This window comes from Schistocerca cancellata, chromosome 3 (genome assembly GCF_023864275.1).
Source record: "Schistocerca cancellata isolate TAMUIC-IGC-003103 chromosome 3, iqSchCanc2.1, whole genome shotgun sequence".
Classification (NCBI taxonomy): Eukaryota; Metazoa; Arthropoda; class Insecta; order Orthoptera; family Acrididae; genus Schistocerca; species Schistocerca cancellata.
Genome location: NC_064628.1, coordinates 740,969,193 through 740,988,462, shown reverse-complemented (window position 1 = coordinate 740,988,462; position 19,270 = coordinate 740,969,193). Strand labels below are relative to the sequence as shown.

At 40.9% G+C, this 19,270-nt stretch overlaps 1 protein-coding gene across 6 annotated transcripts in view; it reads right to left on the bottom strand.

Moving 5' to 3' along the window:
• LOC126175747 (formin-like protein) overlaps positions 1 to 19,270 on the bottom strand; it is a 479,943-nt gene that overhangs the window by 235,762 nt on the left and 224,911 nt on the right. For all 6 annotated transcript variants that reach the window (XM_049922703.1, XM_049922702.1, XM_049922701.1 and 3 more), the window contains exon 2: positions 19,045 to 19,128. In XM_049922703.1, the coding sequence (XP_049778660.1) occupies positions 19,045 to 19,128 (84 nt within the window). The remainder of the gene's footprint in view (positions 1 to 19,044; positions 19,129 to 19,270) is intronic.

Below are 19,270 nucleotides of genomic sequence, written 5' to 3'. Positions count from 1 at the left end.
GACCGGCTTCGGGAAACGTCGTCCATCCTCAGATCTGCTAAACAATATGAAAATAAATGACAACTTAAGTTTATTGTACAGCTAAAAGAATCCAAAAACCTTAACGGAGGCTCGACAACGATAAATCGTTTCACATGTACGTAGTTTGTGGGGACTTGTGCATATGTGAAGCGACTTCCGCAGAATGTTCACCAATTGTCTTGATTACACTGTTCTTTAACCGTTTCGGCGTCCAGTTTACATTAAGCCGACGGACGTCATGACATAGCGATAATGCAAATACAGGGCGAGACAGGAGGAAAGGTACAAGCGTTGACGGGTGACAGTGTTTCTGAACAAAAAACGTCAGTTGGGCATATGCCCTAATCCGAATGGTTTCTGAGATAACACATTTAACGTACCTTGTGTTTTATTTTCTGTACTTTCAAACACAGTTATTGTTCACATTGTAATGCAGTACTGTAAGGGAAGCTGAGACGTACAATTAGATAGGGACATTTGTGGTCTAGTAAATCGGAAAACTACGCCTCATGGCCTACAAAAACTACGTAAGTTACAGCGCACACGCGTAGCGCGAGATTTTGAATATCCTTGTCATCTCTTCGCAAAAATTATTAGTCCTAAGGAGAAAAAAAAGAATACGCCTTTTTTGTAGGAAATTTTACTTATTTTATTTTTTTGCTGCGACACATTATCGGTGGAGGGAATGATTTTCGAGATACTCAAGAGGACATGTAGAAAAGTGATATTAAATGTGTTCTACCTCTGAAATCTTTCAGAGTAAGGCATATGTCCACAAAGATTTTTGTTCAGAATCAGTAATGCTATCACCCCTCACAGCATGTACCTTTCCCCATGCCTCACCCTGTATATAGATGGCGGTGGTATTTAGTACACAAGGTGTAAAAGGGTGAAGCATTGACGGAGCTGTCGTATGTACTCAGATGATTCATGTGGAAAGGTTTCCGACGAGATTGTAGCCGCACGACGGGAATTAACAGACCTTGAACACGGAATCTTGGAGCTAGACGCAGAGGACATTCCATTTTGAAAATCGTTAGGGAATTCGAGATTCCGCGATTCGCAGTGTCAAGGGTGTGCCGAAAATACTGAATTCCAGGCATTACCTCTCACTACGGACATCGCGGTGGCCGACGGCCTACACTAAAAAACCGAGAGCAGCGACGTTCGCTTAGAGTTGTCAGTGGTAACAGACAAGAGACACTGCGTGAAATAACCACAGATATCAGTGGACAACCAACGAAGATCCTATCCGTGAGGACTGTGCGACAAAATCTGGCGTTCATGGGCTAGGGTAGCATACGACCGACGCGAATGTTTTTGCTGACAATGAAACGTCGCCTCTAGCGCCTCTCCTGGGTTTGTGACCATATCGGTTGGACCCTAGATGACTGAAAAAAAAAGTGATCTTGTCACATAAGTACCGTTTTCAGATGGAAAAAGCTGATGGTGGGGGTTCGATTGTGGCGCAAGACACCACGAAGTTATGAACTCAGGTTGTCAACAAGGCACTGTGCAAGCTGGTGGTGGTTCCACAAAGGTGTGTGCTGTGTTTATATGGGATGGACTGGGTCCTCAGGCCGAGCTGAACCGATCATTGTATATGGTTATGCTCGGCTACATGGGAACCATTTGCAGCCGTTCATGACTTCATGTTTCCCAAACAACGATGTTACGTCGTCACCGGGCGACGACTGTTCCCGACTGGTTTGAAGAACATTCTGGACAATTCGAGTAAATAATTTGTCCACCCAGATCCGATATGAATAACACTGAATATTTGTGGGCATAATCGAGAGGTCGGTTCGTCCACAAAATCCTCCACCGGAACACTTCCCCAATTATAGACGGCTACAGAAGGAATAGGTCAGACACGATATTAGGAGGTAATTTGACTTGTGTCGCCACTTTCACTTCTTGGCTGTGCGTGTTTAATTAACACTAGCACTGTTCCTAGGTAAAGCATTCGCTATTAGTAGGTCGAGGCAATGTGACAGTACGGCAGGTGCAGCTCGAAGGCTACCGAGAACTCGCTGCTCACCCGGACGCTGAAACCGCATGTTTTAGCGAGGCGAGAAGGAAATTCGCCCACTAAAGAACACTGGCAAGCAAGAGCTTTCTCTTGATAGCCGCGTAAGGTGGAACATTGACTGCAACGCCATAATCTGCGCAGTCTTCAAATGCTGAGAAATAGTTACGCATTTCTTTTGCTCGCCTCAGTCCCCGAATTTACACCTGTTAGGAAAAGGACTAACGGCCATTACTGAATCTGAATCACATCATTGACGAGAGCCCTATTTGGCATTTTAAGCCGCAACAGCCGATCCCCGCGCTTTTCCTTTCGGTTTTAGGGTATTTTTCCGGTATTTTTGCGAAGAGCTGCAACACCAACGTTAAAGAGCGTTACGTCACTGCACTCCTCATTTCCAGAGCTATCGAATGACGTTAAAAACTATGCAGTACCTTGTTAAAAAACTGCTTGTCAATATTTTAGGTTCCATTGGGCCTGTAGCTTAGTATACGTTATTATAAGAATATAATTAAAATGAAAGCTCCAAAGCAAGCTGCAATAAGGTAACATACTTCATATTTTACACGATAGTCCTATTTCGACAATATCAAGTGACGTATCAAGTGCAGAAAATGGCTCTGAGCACTATGGGACTTCTGAGGTCATCAGTGCCCTAGAACTTAGAACTACTTAAAACTAACTAACCTTAGGACATCACACACACCCATGCCCGAAGCAGGATTCGAACCTGCGACCGTAGCAGTCTCACGGTTCCAGATTGTAGCGCCTAGAGCCGCTCGGCCACCCCGGCCGGCTATCTAGTGCAGTCTAGTTGGAAGTGTAGACCACATTGCATGTCTAGCTTTTTCTTTCAAGGAGTGAGAAGTATTAATTTTTTTTGTAGTTACAAAATGCGAAAAATACTTTGACATATTTTGACAGTTCTTTACATCGATGTTGTATATTTACGAAGTACATATAGCATATTAGAACTGAACTGTCAACATACTGAACTGTCAACATACTGAACTGTCAACATACTGAACTGTCAACATACTGAACTGTCAACATACTGAACTGTCAACATACTGAACTGTCAACATACTGAACTGTCAACATACTGAACTGTCAACATACTGAACTGTCAACATACTGAACTGTCAACATACTGAACTGTCAACATACTGAACTGTCAACATACTGAACTGTCAACATACTGAACTGTCAACATACTGAACTGTCAACATACTGAACTGTCAACATACTGAACTGTCAACATGTATTTTTTACTTTTGTCACTACAAAAAATATTACACTTGCCACAAAATGACTTCAATTGACGAGTCATTTGATTGAGCCAAAACAGGCCTGTCGTGTAAAATATCAATCATTACCTTGCCGCAGCTAGTTTAAGGGCTTTCATTTTCATTATGTCTTTTGGAAACTGCTTGGTTCAATATTTCAGGTAATACTAGAATTCGAAGGATTTAACACACAAAATTATCTACCCATCTGTGTACCATCTTTTGGCGAAAACCAAGCTACGATAAATTCAATCGTTCATTACATCTTGCGGAGACAGAGAGACCGCGCAGTCAACAGTGGGCGCTAGCACACGACACGGGAAGTGTGGACGCGACGTCGAGAGGGAAGCGGCCATCAGCTCAAGTGGCTGACAGGGCACCGGCCCTAAGGCCCGCACAGTCTCCGCGCCGTTCCGTAGCAGAATTCAATCACTCTCAAACCATTTCGAAAGTGTGTATTTGCAGTGAACAGTTTCATCCCAAACAGGCCCAACTGCACAAGAAGGTAAGAGGGCAAAGTATTTCTTCCTGGCTTCTGCAATCCCTTGTAAACACTAAATACGGGTAATTTGCTCTCCATTAATAATGCAACACCAGAAAGGATAGGAAACGAAATTTGTTGTGCGTGTACAGTCGAGTGCGAAGAATAGATGACTAAATCTATAGGTTTTTGGGGTGCGCGGCACGCGAAATTTTAGCACACGGCGCTGTCACCTCTGGTAGCAACAATGGCTCTAACTTGGATGGGCATCGAGTGACGCTGAGCTTGGGTAACAGACACTGGTACATCGTTCCATTCTACTGCAGCTCAACGCCAGAGGTCATCAATCGTGGTTGCTAGATAGTGGCGACTTGCCAGTGTCCCAGCATCCCGTTGACCTTACGTTTTCAATGGTTGGGAAATCTGCAGAACGTGTCTCAAAATGGCTCTGAGCACTATGGGACTCAACTGCTGTGGTCATAAGTCCCCTAGAACTTAGAACTACTTAAACCTAACTAACCTAAGGACATCACACACAGCCATGCCCGAGGCAGGATTCGAACCTGCGACCGTAGCGGTCGTGCGGTTCCAGACTGTAGCGCCTTTAACCGCTCGGCCACCACGGCCGGCTGCAGAACGTGGAACACACTATCGAGGTACGTTAGGGAAGTACGGATAACATGCAGCTCGCGTTATTTTGTTTGAAGTTAACGTCGCGGAGACCTCGAACATTCGGCACACAAATGCAGCAGGCCTGCTGTCAAAATTACCGGCTATGGTAAACAGAGATTATTATGGTGTCTATCCAAAGGCACCCCGTACCATAACGCTATGTGCTGCATCTTGTGACAATTGCATTTTCAATGCAGTAACTTTCGTTCTCAGAGCCTCCGCACACGGATGGGCCCACCGCGATGCTGTACGTACAATCACGACTCACTTAGAAAGATGACGTGGTGTCCCTCCTGTCCACGGTATCTTTGGACGCATTCACAGAGTAGAATTATCTCTGAAGTGAGCACTCAGACGCGCAGAGTTGATTTTCTGTTTTCAAAATACATTGCCGCAGGGTTCATGTGATCTCGGGACGGCGTAGGTTTGTCCGTAATACATACTACTAATTTTAAATATCATACCGCTAGAACAGACGGATTCCCTATGCAGGTGGTGTCGACTTTGTACAGGCGTTTTGTATACAACATAACAATTTGCGTTTGATACCTTTTTTGATAGCTTTTAAGAGGAAAATGAAAGGGCATCACGTCACGGGGCAATCACGTCAGCCTCTATTCATACTGCCCGTCACGCCATGTCACGTCAGTTCGCTTAGCCCAGTACCAATGGCGAAAGTGTTGTTACCCGTCACCATCTGTGATACGAAAGGTCACAGTATAGTATCTGAATTCAGAAAGTAATAACTACGAAGTTTACCAAAAGCCAAAGCGAGTTTCGTAGCTTATGTTCTAGATTTTCTTTGGTAAACTGCTGAGAGTTAAAACAACACTTCAAAACATCGACGTTCATTTCCAAGAGGGAATATATTTATACAAACACGTCAAACAATAGCTATAAACGAATAAATGGAGCCTGTTTAACCAATTCATTAATTTTTATTTACGTAAAGCGTGATTGAATCTGACCTTTCCACTTAAATTATTTTGTAATGGAAATTGCTTCGTCAATTTAATTTCTTATTTATGTACATCGTGGGAGTACGCTGTTCCGTTAATGTAAAATCTATATAATTTTTCGCTGTCAGATATCTGACCTCGCTTTTGTAAGACCACTCAATGGAAAAATATCCGAGTCGGCCTGGAAGGTTTGCAATTTGCTACGAAAACAAAGCGCAATAATAAATCAAAAGATTACGAAGACACAAGACGACGAAATCCACTACTATAACACGAATGAACTTAGCCAATATAGGTTAACTTACGATGTTTGCATATGACGATACCGTCGAAACTTTCTTCCCGAGAAACCTTGGCATTCCGTGACGTGACGGTCTGTTGACGACCTGTGTAAATGCCGCCATTTGAAATGCATTATGGAATTATTTGACGTGACGGCCAATGGGTTCTGGGCTTAAAAACACATAATCGTCCCGAGATCACGTGAAAGTTTCAGCTTAATGCTGACAACAGGGGCAGAACGTACTGCTAACCACAGACATATTTCTACTGTATGGGCGCATCTCTCTCTGCTGCCCCGCCGAGAAAGCCCCCAACAACGATAGTCGGTGGTCTCTAGACAACGTCGCACTGTCACTGAATTATTGCTGTAAACAAGCTCGTATCCTGACGTAGTTATACGACCTCGCACGGCCTAGCGAACATTATCTATGTCCACCTAGCTGGGGGGCAGCAGAGATCCTACATGCCGTTCACTACGGCGCTCCTGAATCCAAGGATTCCATATTCGTATGGCAGCAGTGGGATGGATTATTAATTAACAAGTTCACAACCTAGCGAAAAATTTTGTGTGTGTGTGTGTGTGTGTGTGTGTGTGTGTGTGTGTGTGTGTGTGTGTGTGTGTGCGCGCGCGCGCGCCCCCCCCTTACTAACCTAAGGACATCACACACACCCATGTCCAAGGCAGGATTCGAACCTGCGACCGCAGCAGCAGCGCGGTTCCGAACTGAAGCGCCTAGAACCGTTCGGTCACAGCGGACGGCTGTTTGTGTGTGACAGGTCTTTTATTCACTATTATACGAAGATTGGCACTTAAATAGTGGCAACTACTTATTCACAACCGATACAGAAGAGTTACATGTTTGAACCTGTTACTGTCCTTCAAAGTAGCCACCAGCGTTGTGTAGAACCCGTTGCCAGCGATGTCGAAGGCGTAGTATACCGTTAGTAGAGCCTGTAGTGTTGATGGTGCGAATGGAGTGGTCTACTGCCTGTCGGATCTATGGAACAGTTCTGAAGCGAATGTCACGAAGTGGTTCCTTCATCTTCGGGATCAAATCAAAATCACAAGGACTTAAGTCCGGGGAGTATGGTGGATGTTACAGTACTTCCCAGTCCCATCGACTGCACCGAAAATAGCCAAAGTCCATATCTTCTGTGGGAAAAGGTTCGCTGGGTGGCGACCGAGGGACAAAAGCCAAGGTCGGTAGTCCCTCTGCCGAAAAGGTCAATGCTAATATTTTTACAACGAGAAAGGAAATAGTGATTATTTCGAACAACAGAAAAATTCTTGGAGAACATTGCGCATGTTTTTTGGCCTAAACGGACGGAAAATAAGGTGCGAAAAAGCTTCGATTGCAAAAGGAAAGTACTCAAGGCCAATGAACCAGTGCACAGAGCAGTAAATTACCAGTTGTTTCAACATCAATCTGACCCTCCAGAAATTCTCTAAGATTTGTGGCAAATTTTCCTCACTCGCACTTCACCATTGTAATTCACATACTAAAAACACCTTTGGCGAAAGCAAAGGGGGCTACAAAAGCTAAAGACAATAGCCGTTCAGTTGTTGGGTATGTAATAGTCTGATGACTATACCGATTGTATCACTATGTTTTGCTTTTGTAACCAAAAAAGTGGGGCGGAAATAGTACTGTATGTTAAACAGCACATTGAAATAAATGCTTTTTCTGAAGATCGTATAACAAAAAATTCTTCGTGATAGTTTCTAACAGTCAGAGAATTTTGGGTTCCATCACCTTCTAATATGCTGTTTTAGAGAAAAGCGAAAGCAAATTTTCCTTCTGTCGTCCCATCCCTTCCCACCCCTACACTGATCGTTCATGGAAAAACTATTTGCCTAAAATGCCAATGACACAATTGGAATATGTGAAGTCATAAATACTTGGACTTAATAATTTGTAGGGATATGTAATGGAATTATCACATAAACTCAGTCGGAAGTAAAACACGTGGTAGACTTCGGTCCATTGGACGTGCACTACTATATTGCCTACTTAATACCTCCTGAGCTCCTTCCTTGCATATTGCTCAAGTGTGCGGGAACAGTATCAGAGAGGACTTAGAAGCGATATTAAACGTATAGAGGTAATGATAGCACGAATGTTCAGAAGTTTGTTTTGTCCGTGGGGAAGTGTCACAGAGATGCTGAAGAAACTGAACTGGCAAGATGGACGTTAACTACTCGGACAAAACCTAAGAAAAGTTTCAAGAATCAGCTTTAAATAACTAACTACGTATGTGCTGTCCGCCTACACAGCTCAACTTAGCAGCCAGACACGCTGACCACTGACCACTAAGGACCCGGGTTCGATTACCGGTGCTGCCAGGGATTTTTCCTTCGTGAGAGGACCACAACGGGGTGCACTCTGCCTCTTAATGCCAATTCAGAAGCTCAATGAGTGAGAAAGAAGCAGCGGCTCCAAGGTCAAGAAAGCCGACAACGACCGGAAGGATGGTGTGCTGACCTAACACCCCTCCATATTAGGGAGGGAGGTTATCGCTGGAAAAAAAAAAAAAAAACCGGTTTTCGGTATTATTGCTGTTTCCACGGCAGTTTAAACTGACTTAAAACCGCTCAAAATGGCCGGTTTCTGAAGTAACCGATTTTCTGTTTTTGTTCCGATTATTTCCTGTAGTAAATCAAACAAAGATGGAAACATTTTGACTCTTTCAGTTTCAAGATAAATAGAATGAAAATATTGAATTTAGCAGGCTAATTTAAGGATAGTTCTTCCGTCCGTCGTTCGTTGCTTTCTTCGAAAAGTTGTTGAATACTAGAAAGAAAACCACCAGTATTCTCTTATTGCTTCTAAATTTTTCAAACTCTGTTCAAAAATCATGTTGTAATCATGGTTCGTATCAGTATTTGGGCATTACGAATAGTCATGCCAAAGGATGAAAACTGAAGCTGAAAAACGCAATTTTTTCATGTTAATTTGTCCGTTTTCGAGCGCTACAAGCAGATAAGGTGTACTATGTAGACACAGGCTGCAGATTGGCTACTTTCTATTTTTATTATCTATCATCAATGAACAGTTGTTAAGTTTTTAATTTATTACTGTTATCACAATCTCCTTCCTCTTACTTTTTCGTACAATTGGCAGACAAATCTAATTTTGTTAACGCAAATAAAGCACCATACTTCAATGTTACGTCACTTCGTAAAAATTTCCGGACTACGATTGGTGCCATTCTGCAACACAACTGATGGCCGGCGACGACAGCGATAAACTGCTGTAAAGACCAGGTGGGGAGAAGTCTCGCACACTACGCGTACACGTGTGCCTTAGGCCATGACACACGGCAACAGGGACATTACTGTCTCAGCAATGCTGTACCAATTCTTATGAGATGTGTTTGTTGCTCGTTTCTTTCGGCATTGTTATTACATAAAATCAGAAAAGCGATCAGTGCTATTTTAATAACACAATATTTCAAAATAAAGCAAATTTTAAGTATAGAAATCGCTTTCTTAAGAAAGGATGTTTTAGACAAATTTAGCAGTGTTATTACGGCTAACTTATTTCGGTTTTGTACTCAGTTATCAGGAAAAAACAAAAAACCTGCTACAACCGAGACCAACTGAATACCGAAAAATATCAGTTATTTGGAACTGGAAGACCGGTACCTGTTTTTTCCATCCCTTCTCAATACCGCACCCAGTGACGTCACTGATTAGAGGACGACACGGCGATAGTTTGGACGCGATTGGCCCATCATGGCCAGAACGCGGAGCTTTACTCGCTTTTCCTTGGGTGTGTACAATCCCTACGAAACGCTCCCGTAGATACCACGAAGAAAAGATGTGACTAGTCATAGCGCGCACAGAGACATAAAAGAAATCATTCTTCTGGTGTTCAATGTTTGAGGGGAACTGGAAGAAGCCTTAATAGCTGGTACGATGGGAAGTACCGTCTGCCATGCAGTCCACAGACGTTTCCAGAGTACAGATGTCTACGACCTTTAACCTCCGACTGGTAGGTGGCGGGAGGGCGGAAAGGAGGTTGCAGCACACAGTCCCCTTCCTTATCTTCTGAACAACCTGTCCTCATTTAAATTCGTTCGTCCCGCGGTAGGAGCTAGTCTTGTCACAACCGTGAACTGCGACCCATTTGGCAACCTGCCCGAGCCCCCACCTTCACACACTGAATGGATCAACCTGTCGGCACGGGCGTGCAAAATTTATAGCCGGCGTCACCGCTCGCTGTCAAGACCACGCCTCTGAGGAGACAAGTACAGCCACTGCTGTCCCACGCGAAACACGTGTTCTGTGCGGAGATCACTGAGAACATTACTAACTAGCTCGCGAATCTAGATACCTTTCACATCTTAGATGTTTGAACTGCTGACGTCAATGTGAGCCTCACGTGATACCAAGTACTAACTGCATGATTAATCTACGCTCGAAGTATACGCTGTCATAACTACCTCTCTGCGTAGCTGCTAGCCTGGACGTTGAAAGGCAGCTGCGCTGTTCTGTATTAGGTTTAGTTCGTCGTGTCTCCTGTCATACATGCCAGTTAAACACTTCGGCACTGTTTAAAAAATTGTATAGCTATATGGTCGCAAATTTGAAATTCGTAACTTAATGCTTATTTCCGTTCTAAACTTCTTGTATGGTACAGAACGAGCTGCCAAAGTGAAACCTCGGTAATGTGTATCTGGAAACATGTCAGGAGTTTTTTTCCACATGGGTAGACTGTCGAGCTGTTCTACTGCTCCAAATTATTTTCTTTTCTGGTGCAAAGTTACGTATTCTGTTTCTAGTATGTTATTTGTTACTGCTTTCAAAAGAACACTTTGCTTGGAAGTAAGCCTACAAGACTCAGGACAGTGGGTCTCAGATACTAGTACAACTGGCTTCTACTGTGCAACATACAGTTATGCTGAGGTGAAAAACTGCACCAAAATCCCTCTTGATACGTTAACGTATAAGTATACTTATTTACTAATTTTATGTCCGCCGAAGGTGCAAGTTACCAATAATAATAATAATAATAATAATAACCCCGTGGAGGCCCGGGAGAAGAATAGGCCTCCGGTATGTTCTGCCAGTCGTAAAAGGCGACGAAAAGAACAAACCACTAATAGGGCTAACCCCCCTTTTAGTGTGATTACTTGGTTCAGGACAGAACTAAAGAAGTCTCGGACAAGTGCCGTCATGGTCGGGGACGACGCTTGAACCCTATGCCCGCCCACAATGGTAACGACACTGCTAGCCAACTGGAAAAGGATTTAAATCCGAATAGAGGTGTTTTGCAGGATATGCTTCCTGCAACCACTCTAGAAGGAAAACAAAGACAGAGGATGAGATGGTCAGATGAAGTTAATCGACACCTCATGTTCTGTTATTACCAAGCAACAAACCTAGGAACCAACACAACTGGATACAGATCACAAGTATACACAACATTTATTACCAGATACCCGGAATTAAAATTTTTAACAGAACAACGACTAGCTGATCAGATCCGTGTAATAATAAAAAATAACAGGATACCCCAGTCAGAATTAGAAAACATCAAACAACAAGTACAACAAATACTGGAACAAAATAATGTGCAATCAGAAGAGGAAGAAAACACAGTAATGGACTCAAACATCCCAGAGCAAACAAACAAAGACCAACACGCATCAATTAAACAATCAGAGGAAAACGAAATCTTAAGACAGCCACCAGAACAAGCACAAATAGGACACAAAGAGACACACGTGTTAGATATAGAAGAGAAATTTCAGCTAACATATATAGAATACAAAGACACAAATACAGACATTAGACCATTCTTGCATAGACCGCCAAATAACCCACAAGTCGAAACAACAATAAAAACTATCAACACAATCATACACAACAAAATAAATGAAAACACAACTATGGAAGAGTTACAACTACTGGTTTATATAGGAGCACTCACTACACTAAATATACACACTAGGCAGAGATCAGAACAAACCAACACACAGAAGAAACCCACAAAACCAGCATGGCAACACAGGTTACAGATCAGAATAGAAAAACTGAGAAGAGACATCGGACAGTTAACACAATTTATAAGAAATGAAATATCAGACAAAAAACGAAAAAGGTTAGGTAAAATCTCACAACAAGAAGCAATAGAGCAATTAGATGAAAAAAAGCAGAAATTGCAAGCATTGGCCAAACGACTTAGAAGATACAAAAAAAGTGAAAATAGAAGGAAACAAAACCAAACATTCAACACAAACCAAAAGAGATTTTACCAAACAATGGATAACACACACATTAAAATAGACAATCCACCAAACATAACAGACATGGAACACTTCTGGAGCAGCATATGGTCAAACCCGGTACAACATAACAGGCATGCACGGTGGATACAAGCAGAAACAGACACATACAAGATGATACCACAAATGCCTGAAGTGATAATTTTGCAACATGAAGTCACCCGAGCAATTAATTCTACACACAATTGGAAAGCCCCTGGAAATGATAAAATAGCAAATTACTGGCTAAAGAAGTTCACCACAACACATTCACATCTAACTAAATTATTTAACAGTTACATTGCAGACCCATACACATTCCCTGATACACTTACACATGGAATAACTTATCTGAAACTCAAAGATCAAGCAGGCACAGCAAACCCAGCTAAATATCGCCCCATAACATGCCTACCAACAATATACAAAATATTAACTTCAGTCATCACACAGAAATTAATGACACATACAACACAGAACAAAATTATAAATGAAGAACAAAAAGGCTGCTGCAAAGGAGCACGAGGATGTAAAGAGCAACTGATAATAGATACAGAGGTGACATATCAAGCTAAAACTAAACAAAGGTCCCTACACTACGCATACATTGATTACCAAAAAGCCTTTGATAGTGTACCCCACTCATGGTTACTACAGATTTTGGAAATATACAAAGTAGATCCTAAATTGATACAGTTTCTAAACACAGTAATGAAAAATTGGAAAACCACACTTAATATCCAAACAAATTCAGATAACATCACATCACAGCCAATACAGATTAAGCATGGAATATACCAAGGAGACTCATTAAGTCCTTTCTGGTTCTGTCTTGCTCTGAACCCACTATCCAACATGCTAAATAATACAAATTATGGATACAATATTACTGGAACATACCCACACAAAATCACACATTTGCTATACATGGATGATCTAAAACTACTGGCAGCAACAAATCAACCAATTACTAAAGATAACAGAAGTATTCAGCAATGATATAAATATGGCTTTTGGAACAGACAAATGTAAGAAAAATAGCATAGTCAAGGGCAAACACACTAAACAAGAAGATTACATATTGGATAACCACAGCGACTGCATAGAAGCGATGGAAAAAACAGATGCCTATAAATACCTAGGATACAGACAAAAAATAGGAATAGATAATACAAATATTAAAGAAGAACTAAAAGAAAAATATAAACAAAGACTAACAAAAATACTGAAAACAGAATTGACAGCAAGAAACAAGACAAAAGCTATAAATACTTATGCTATACCAGTATTGACCTACTCATTTGGAGTAGTGAAATGGAGTGACACAGACCTAGAAGCACTCAATACACTTACACGATCACAATGCCACAAATATAGAATACATCACATACATTCAGCAACAGAAAGATTCACATTAAGCAGAAAGGAAGGTGGAAGGGGATTTATAGATATAAAAAACCTACATTATGGACAGGTAGACAATTTAAGAAAATTCTTTCTAGAACGAGCAGAAACTAGCAAAATACACAAAGCAATCACTCATATAAATACATCAGCTACACCATTGCAATTTCATAACCACTTCTACAACCCTTTAGATCACATAACATCAACAGATACAAAGAAAGTAAATTGGAAAAAGAAAACACTACACGGCAAGCACCCGTATCATCTAACACAGCCACACATAGATCAAGACGCATCCAACACATGGCTAAGAAACGGCAATATATACAGTGAGATGGAAGGATTCATGATCGCGATACAGGATCAAACAATAAACACCAGATATTACAGCAAGCATATTATTAAAGATCCCAATACCACAACAGATAAATGCAGACTTTGCAAACAACAAATAGAAACAGTAGATCACATCACAAGCGGATGTACAATACTAGCAAATACAGAATACCCCAGAAGACATGACAATGTAGCAAAAATAATACATCAACAACTTGCCATAAAACAAACTAATAAAACAACACGTTCCCACATACAAGTACACACCACAAAATGTACTGGAGAATGATGAATACAAATTATACTGGAACAGAACCATTATAACAGATAAAACAACACCACATAACAAACCTGACATCATACTCACCAATAAAAAGAAGAAATTAACACAACTAATTGAAATATCCATACCCAACACAACAAATATACAGAAGAAAACAGGAGAAAAAATTGAAAAATACATCCAACTGGCTGAGGAAGTCAAGGACATGTGGCATCAGGATAAAGTCGACATTATCCCAATTATACTATCAACTACAGGAGTCATACCTCACAATATTCACCAGTACATTAATGCAATACAGCTACATCCAAACATATATATACAACTACAAAAATCTGTAATTATTGATACATGTTCAATTACCCGAAAGTTCCTAAATGCAATATAACATATACCATACAGTTACAAGGAAGTCACGCTTGACCGAGGTCCGCGTCACGTTCCATTTTTAACCAGACTTAAGTCTGAGAAAAAAAGTCAATAATAATAATAGGTAGTAGTAGTAGTAGTAGTAGTAGTATTACTGGTATTATTATTAACTACAGCAGCTGAATCCAAATAATGTAGGTGGTAGTTTTCTTTTTCTCCAGCGTAAGATTTCACAGAAATGCACGCCCAGAAACAAACTTTTTAGCGTGTTCATATTTTTATGTATATGGCTAGGGAACGTGTACTGTTGCCATTGACGGTGCTAAACTGAATTTGTTTTCTTTAATTAATATTTGAAGAGAGCCCCGTCTACTAAATAATGTTTTTTTGTGAAAGTCGTTATTTCACCTGCTAGTGTTTCCTAGAACGGCTTCCAACAATACCGAAAACAAATAATTCTGTCTTCTGCTTCAAAAACACTCGTGGATCATTAGCATAGACGGTGTCCTAATTCTGAGGTAACTGTCGAAAAAATGGAACAATTTCTTATTATTTATTTAATTTCCTGTGAGAGCTGCATACAAATACCGTAACGGTGCTTAGTTTCGAACAAGTCCGTTTATTTCCGAACAACTGCCTTCGTCTTTATCATGTGATTTTAAAACAATTCCGATGTAATGCATGGAACTTTTGTTCTGTACTTAACAGTATACATGCGAATTGTGTCCTTCGCAAAACTGACTTCCATACACGAGGTAAAGTTAGCAAGCAATTCGAAAAGGAATGGAGTCGTTCGAAACTAGTCACCTTTAAGGAACGTGTATGCAACTGCGAGAGGCAATTAGAAAAGTAATTTGGTCCTTTACGTCAAAGGAATGTTGGAAAGGCACAAATTTTCTGTACGGCGTTCTACAATTTAATTTTGCTTTCGACCTAGAAATCTATTCATTGTATCTTTTTTACCTGCAGTTCCAATCGGAGACTAGTCAAACACCGTCAAGTGCGTACAGAATAACAGACAAAGCCCACGTCGTGGCCACTGAGCAGTACCTAGACTTCCAATGCCCATCTGAAAAGGGAGACTGGGTAGTTCCCACCTTTGAGAGATTCCTGTAGTATTACTGATTAAGTAAACGAAGGCGACCATAACAGAAATAACTGGTCGTTCAGTTTTTTTTACTAGTTGTCTGTTTAATTTATTTACTTCTATAACGAAAACTAACTTAAGACACCAAAACTACCCTCGATAACGGGGATTCCATTTTTTTCCGTTTTCTTTCTCCACGTGTCACCTGATTGTTACAGGTCTTATTCAATATTGAAGAATTCCATCTACAACCTAGGCACTTCCTTTAACTGAAATTTATTTCAATTATGATTTAAATTGTATATGTACTGATACGTTTTGGTGAACGTCACGTATTTATATCAGTAGCATGGTTGCTCCACAGCGTGTTAACCACACACGAACGACTGTCAGCTGTTACTGTTTGTGTGAATCGCCTACTTTTCGAATTGGCTAGCTGACCACAATTCATCGACAGCAAGTAACGACAGTTACCTAAGCTGCAAATGACATACTATAAAACGAGTCCTGTAACAGTGTAATGATACGTGGCAAAACAAAGTATTGCAATACCTCAGCGTCTGTTCGTTGTTAAATAACAATGAATATCAAACCAATTTCACTGTACATAATTCTGTACGCCTGTGCTTCCATATTCTGATGAAGCGAAAACTATGCTGGGAAAAGTTTTGTCGATACAAGAAGTTTCGCATCAAGGCGAATCGATAAATAATACAAAGATACCCTACCGTCACTAACAAATCAGGAGAAGACTAAACAGTGAAACGACTGTCGTGAATCACCTGCTTATATGTGTATTACTTGTCTGTCAGTTTTACTGGATTATAAGTATAATTCATGGTGCAGTAAGCTAAAAATCTTTCGAGAAAAGATTTTTTGCAAATTCCACCCAACGATGAACGATGGTAACACACCTTCATCTCCGAAGTGAACCCTACTCGGTCGCCTTTCCACATTGCACGCCGCATTCTGTGGAAATCAAATTCCTCATACAACTTGTTTATCGGTATTTACACACTTCGAAAACTTTTTTTTTTTCATGCGGCAGCTGTCTCACTGTAGCATGTAGGCCCCAATCAAGGACCACGGCCGTCGTGCTTGTTGAAAGAGCTCCTTTGTACATCAGCAAACACTGTTACTGCTTCTAATTTTCTCTAGTGTGCTAATCGCGACCATGTTAGCGAGTGAGTGTTCCCGTAAGATCCGTAGCTATGAAACTAACGATTATTCATCGGAACCAATGCTTCCAAAATAAATTCAATGCAAAGGATAAAGGATTACTATGGACACCCAGAAGTATATCGATACAAGGAAAACTCCGCATCGAGGATTATTCCAACGATGGATGTGTGTTCACTTCTTTCTCAATACGTACAGGGAAGAACTAAAGGAAGGATGTAACGTCGCAGGCAATGAATCATGGATCAACACTGTTTCTTATTTTAAAAATGTAAAGGAAGCTGAAGACCTTCACTTCCGTGTCTTCTTACTGCTCAGTTCAGTGTAGGGGAAAAAATTACGACCACAAATATCAGGAAAACAAAATTATCAGCGCCTGGTTTCAAAGATTTCTCTGATACATCGATGTTAAGATTATTGTATTATGCATAAAACAAAAACGTACCAATAAACAGAAAGTATCAAAGGTTTTGTGTTTATTTTGAGTCGTGGAAGGAAGGCCAAATCGTGCGTAAACAGGCTGCATAAATTCTTTGATTCCCGTGATGCTATTGTTATGGACGGAGAATACGATGGGTGTGAAATGCAGTGAGTCTTTCAGATTCACGAGGAAGGTTTTTCGTGTATACGGGGTGTGTCCAGCAGGAATGGTCAGTATTCAGGGATGTGACAAAAACGATCATTCTATGCAGAAGTCCAGTAAAAATGGCCTCTAAAATGTATGCCTTAAGAGCTATGATCACTACTTCATCTTCGCTACCGTGAAACCTCTAGTGAACAGTGCTCACAGCCTTTCAAGCATACAGTTTAGAGCACATGGTTCACCAAACTTTTTGCTTAGAATGATGTTTCCTGTCATATCCATGAATATCGACCATTCCGTCTGCGACACCTAGTATACACGGATGGAAAATACCCACATCGCATGAGCGGCGATGTACACTACAAACTGAAGAAGGTGCGACATTTGCCCCGTTTTTACATATTTCTTTATTAGTAATAGTAATTTTAATTGCTGTTGCTATGCATGCTTTCAAAATACATCAAAGGAGGAAATTATTTAATTATGACATAGGCCTGATTTCAGCTTTATAAAATGTGTATTTGAACTATTAGCTGTTTTTATTTTAAATCCAAATTCTACCGGTTTCGGTCTTGGACCATCTTCACGGATGAAGGATTAAAACGATTTAAGCCGCCATATTGTGTTAGTTATTACTTAAAGTGTGTAGTGCGTTTCATGAATATAAATAATTGATTCGGGACTTTCTAAGCAAACACCCAAATACAAACAGTATACAGAGCAGTGGTTTCAGTTGTTATGTCACAAAGAAACGCTTTATATGTTAGTTAGTAGAGAGACACTTATATAACATCAATTATTCCTACGATATTTATTCTTTATGACCATATACTTCTGAGTTGAGTGTTCGACAAATTTAGTAATGTGGGAGAGTGCTGCCGTTCTGTCCTTTAATGTATACACATTTCGATGAGTTCTGATCTGCAGGTAAGATTTACATGTGACAGTGAATAATACACATCTTCAAACCATTTTGTTTATTTTGAAGGATTCACAAGGAAGCTGCTATTCTACTACGTACAGGGGGTGGCCAATGAGTATGTTGGATGAATAATTAAGTTCCCGGAAAATGAAGGGATACTGAACAGAAGAGACTAGAACACAAAAATTCGTCCGTAAAATTATTCCAATTTGTGATAAATAGCAAATTTTCTGCATGTAGTAGCTACTATTTTTTTAACAATTTTACTTTGGCGCATTCCGTATCCGTTCCGCAACGCTACCGTAGCAGAATTATTAAAACACAAACTCGTTAATATGATCAAAACGTAAAAGACAGCGGCGGTTATCTCTTCCTTTTCTGTATCAAAACAATTAGCGGTGCCTGAGCTATGAAACAAACTAAATGCCCTTGACTTGTCTCTTAAAAAGGTTTAAGGCGTTTCACTCTAGATATCGATTGCAAATTGTTAACATGTCTACGAAACGCGTTTACAAAACAAGCGGCACTTTTGCGAGGGACCTGTCTGCACTTGAGAGGTAATGAGGTTCAGAATCTGTAGACTGCTTAGGGGCTAACCTTGCACCTCACGACAACCACGTGATTTTTCGAGTGTGTGTATGTTTGTGACAAAAATCTCAGTGCTTATTGCTACTGTACGGCCCAGTCTCCAGATGCCGACGCCACTGTGCCCTTCACCTTATTCGTGTTTTTCGGGCACAGGGTGCCAGCGGCGACTGTGCTATGTTCCCAGAGGCTCTCCAGGATTTCTCCTCTGTGCTCCACCGATCCCACACTCCTGCCGAGATGGAACTGCAGGCCGTGTGAAGTAGACAGAAAAGCCCACCGCTATTGCTTACCTGGTCACAGATGATGTCCCACTTCTTCTCGTCGTCGTACTGCTTGAGCAGTTTCGCCTTGTCGGGTGGGAGGTCCATCGAGGCCTGTGCACAAACAGAAATAAAAACATTTAGTACTAGAAATAAGAGCGCATTTGCTGTTTACAGATTAAGAGCACACAGCATGTCAACACGAAAAAACTAAGGTTATGATCAACATCCCAGAGACGCTAAAGTCACTGGAGAC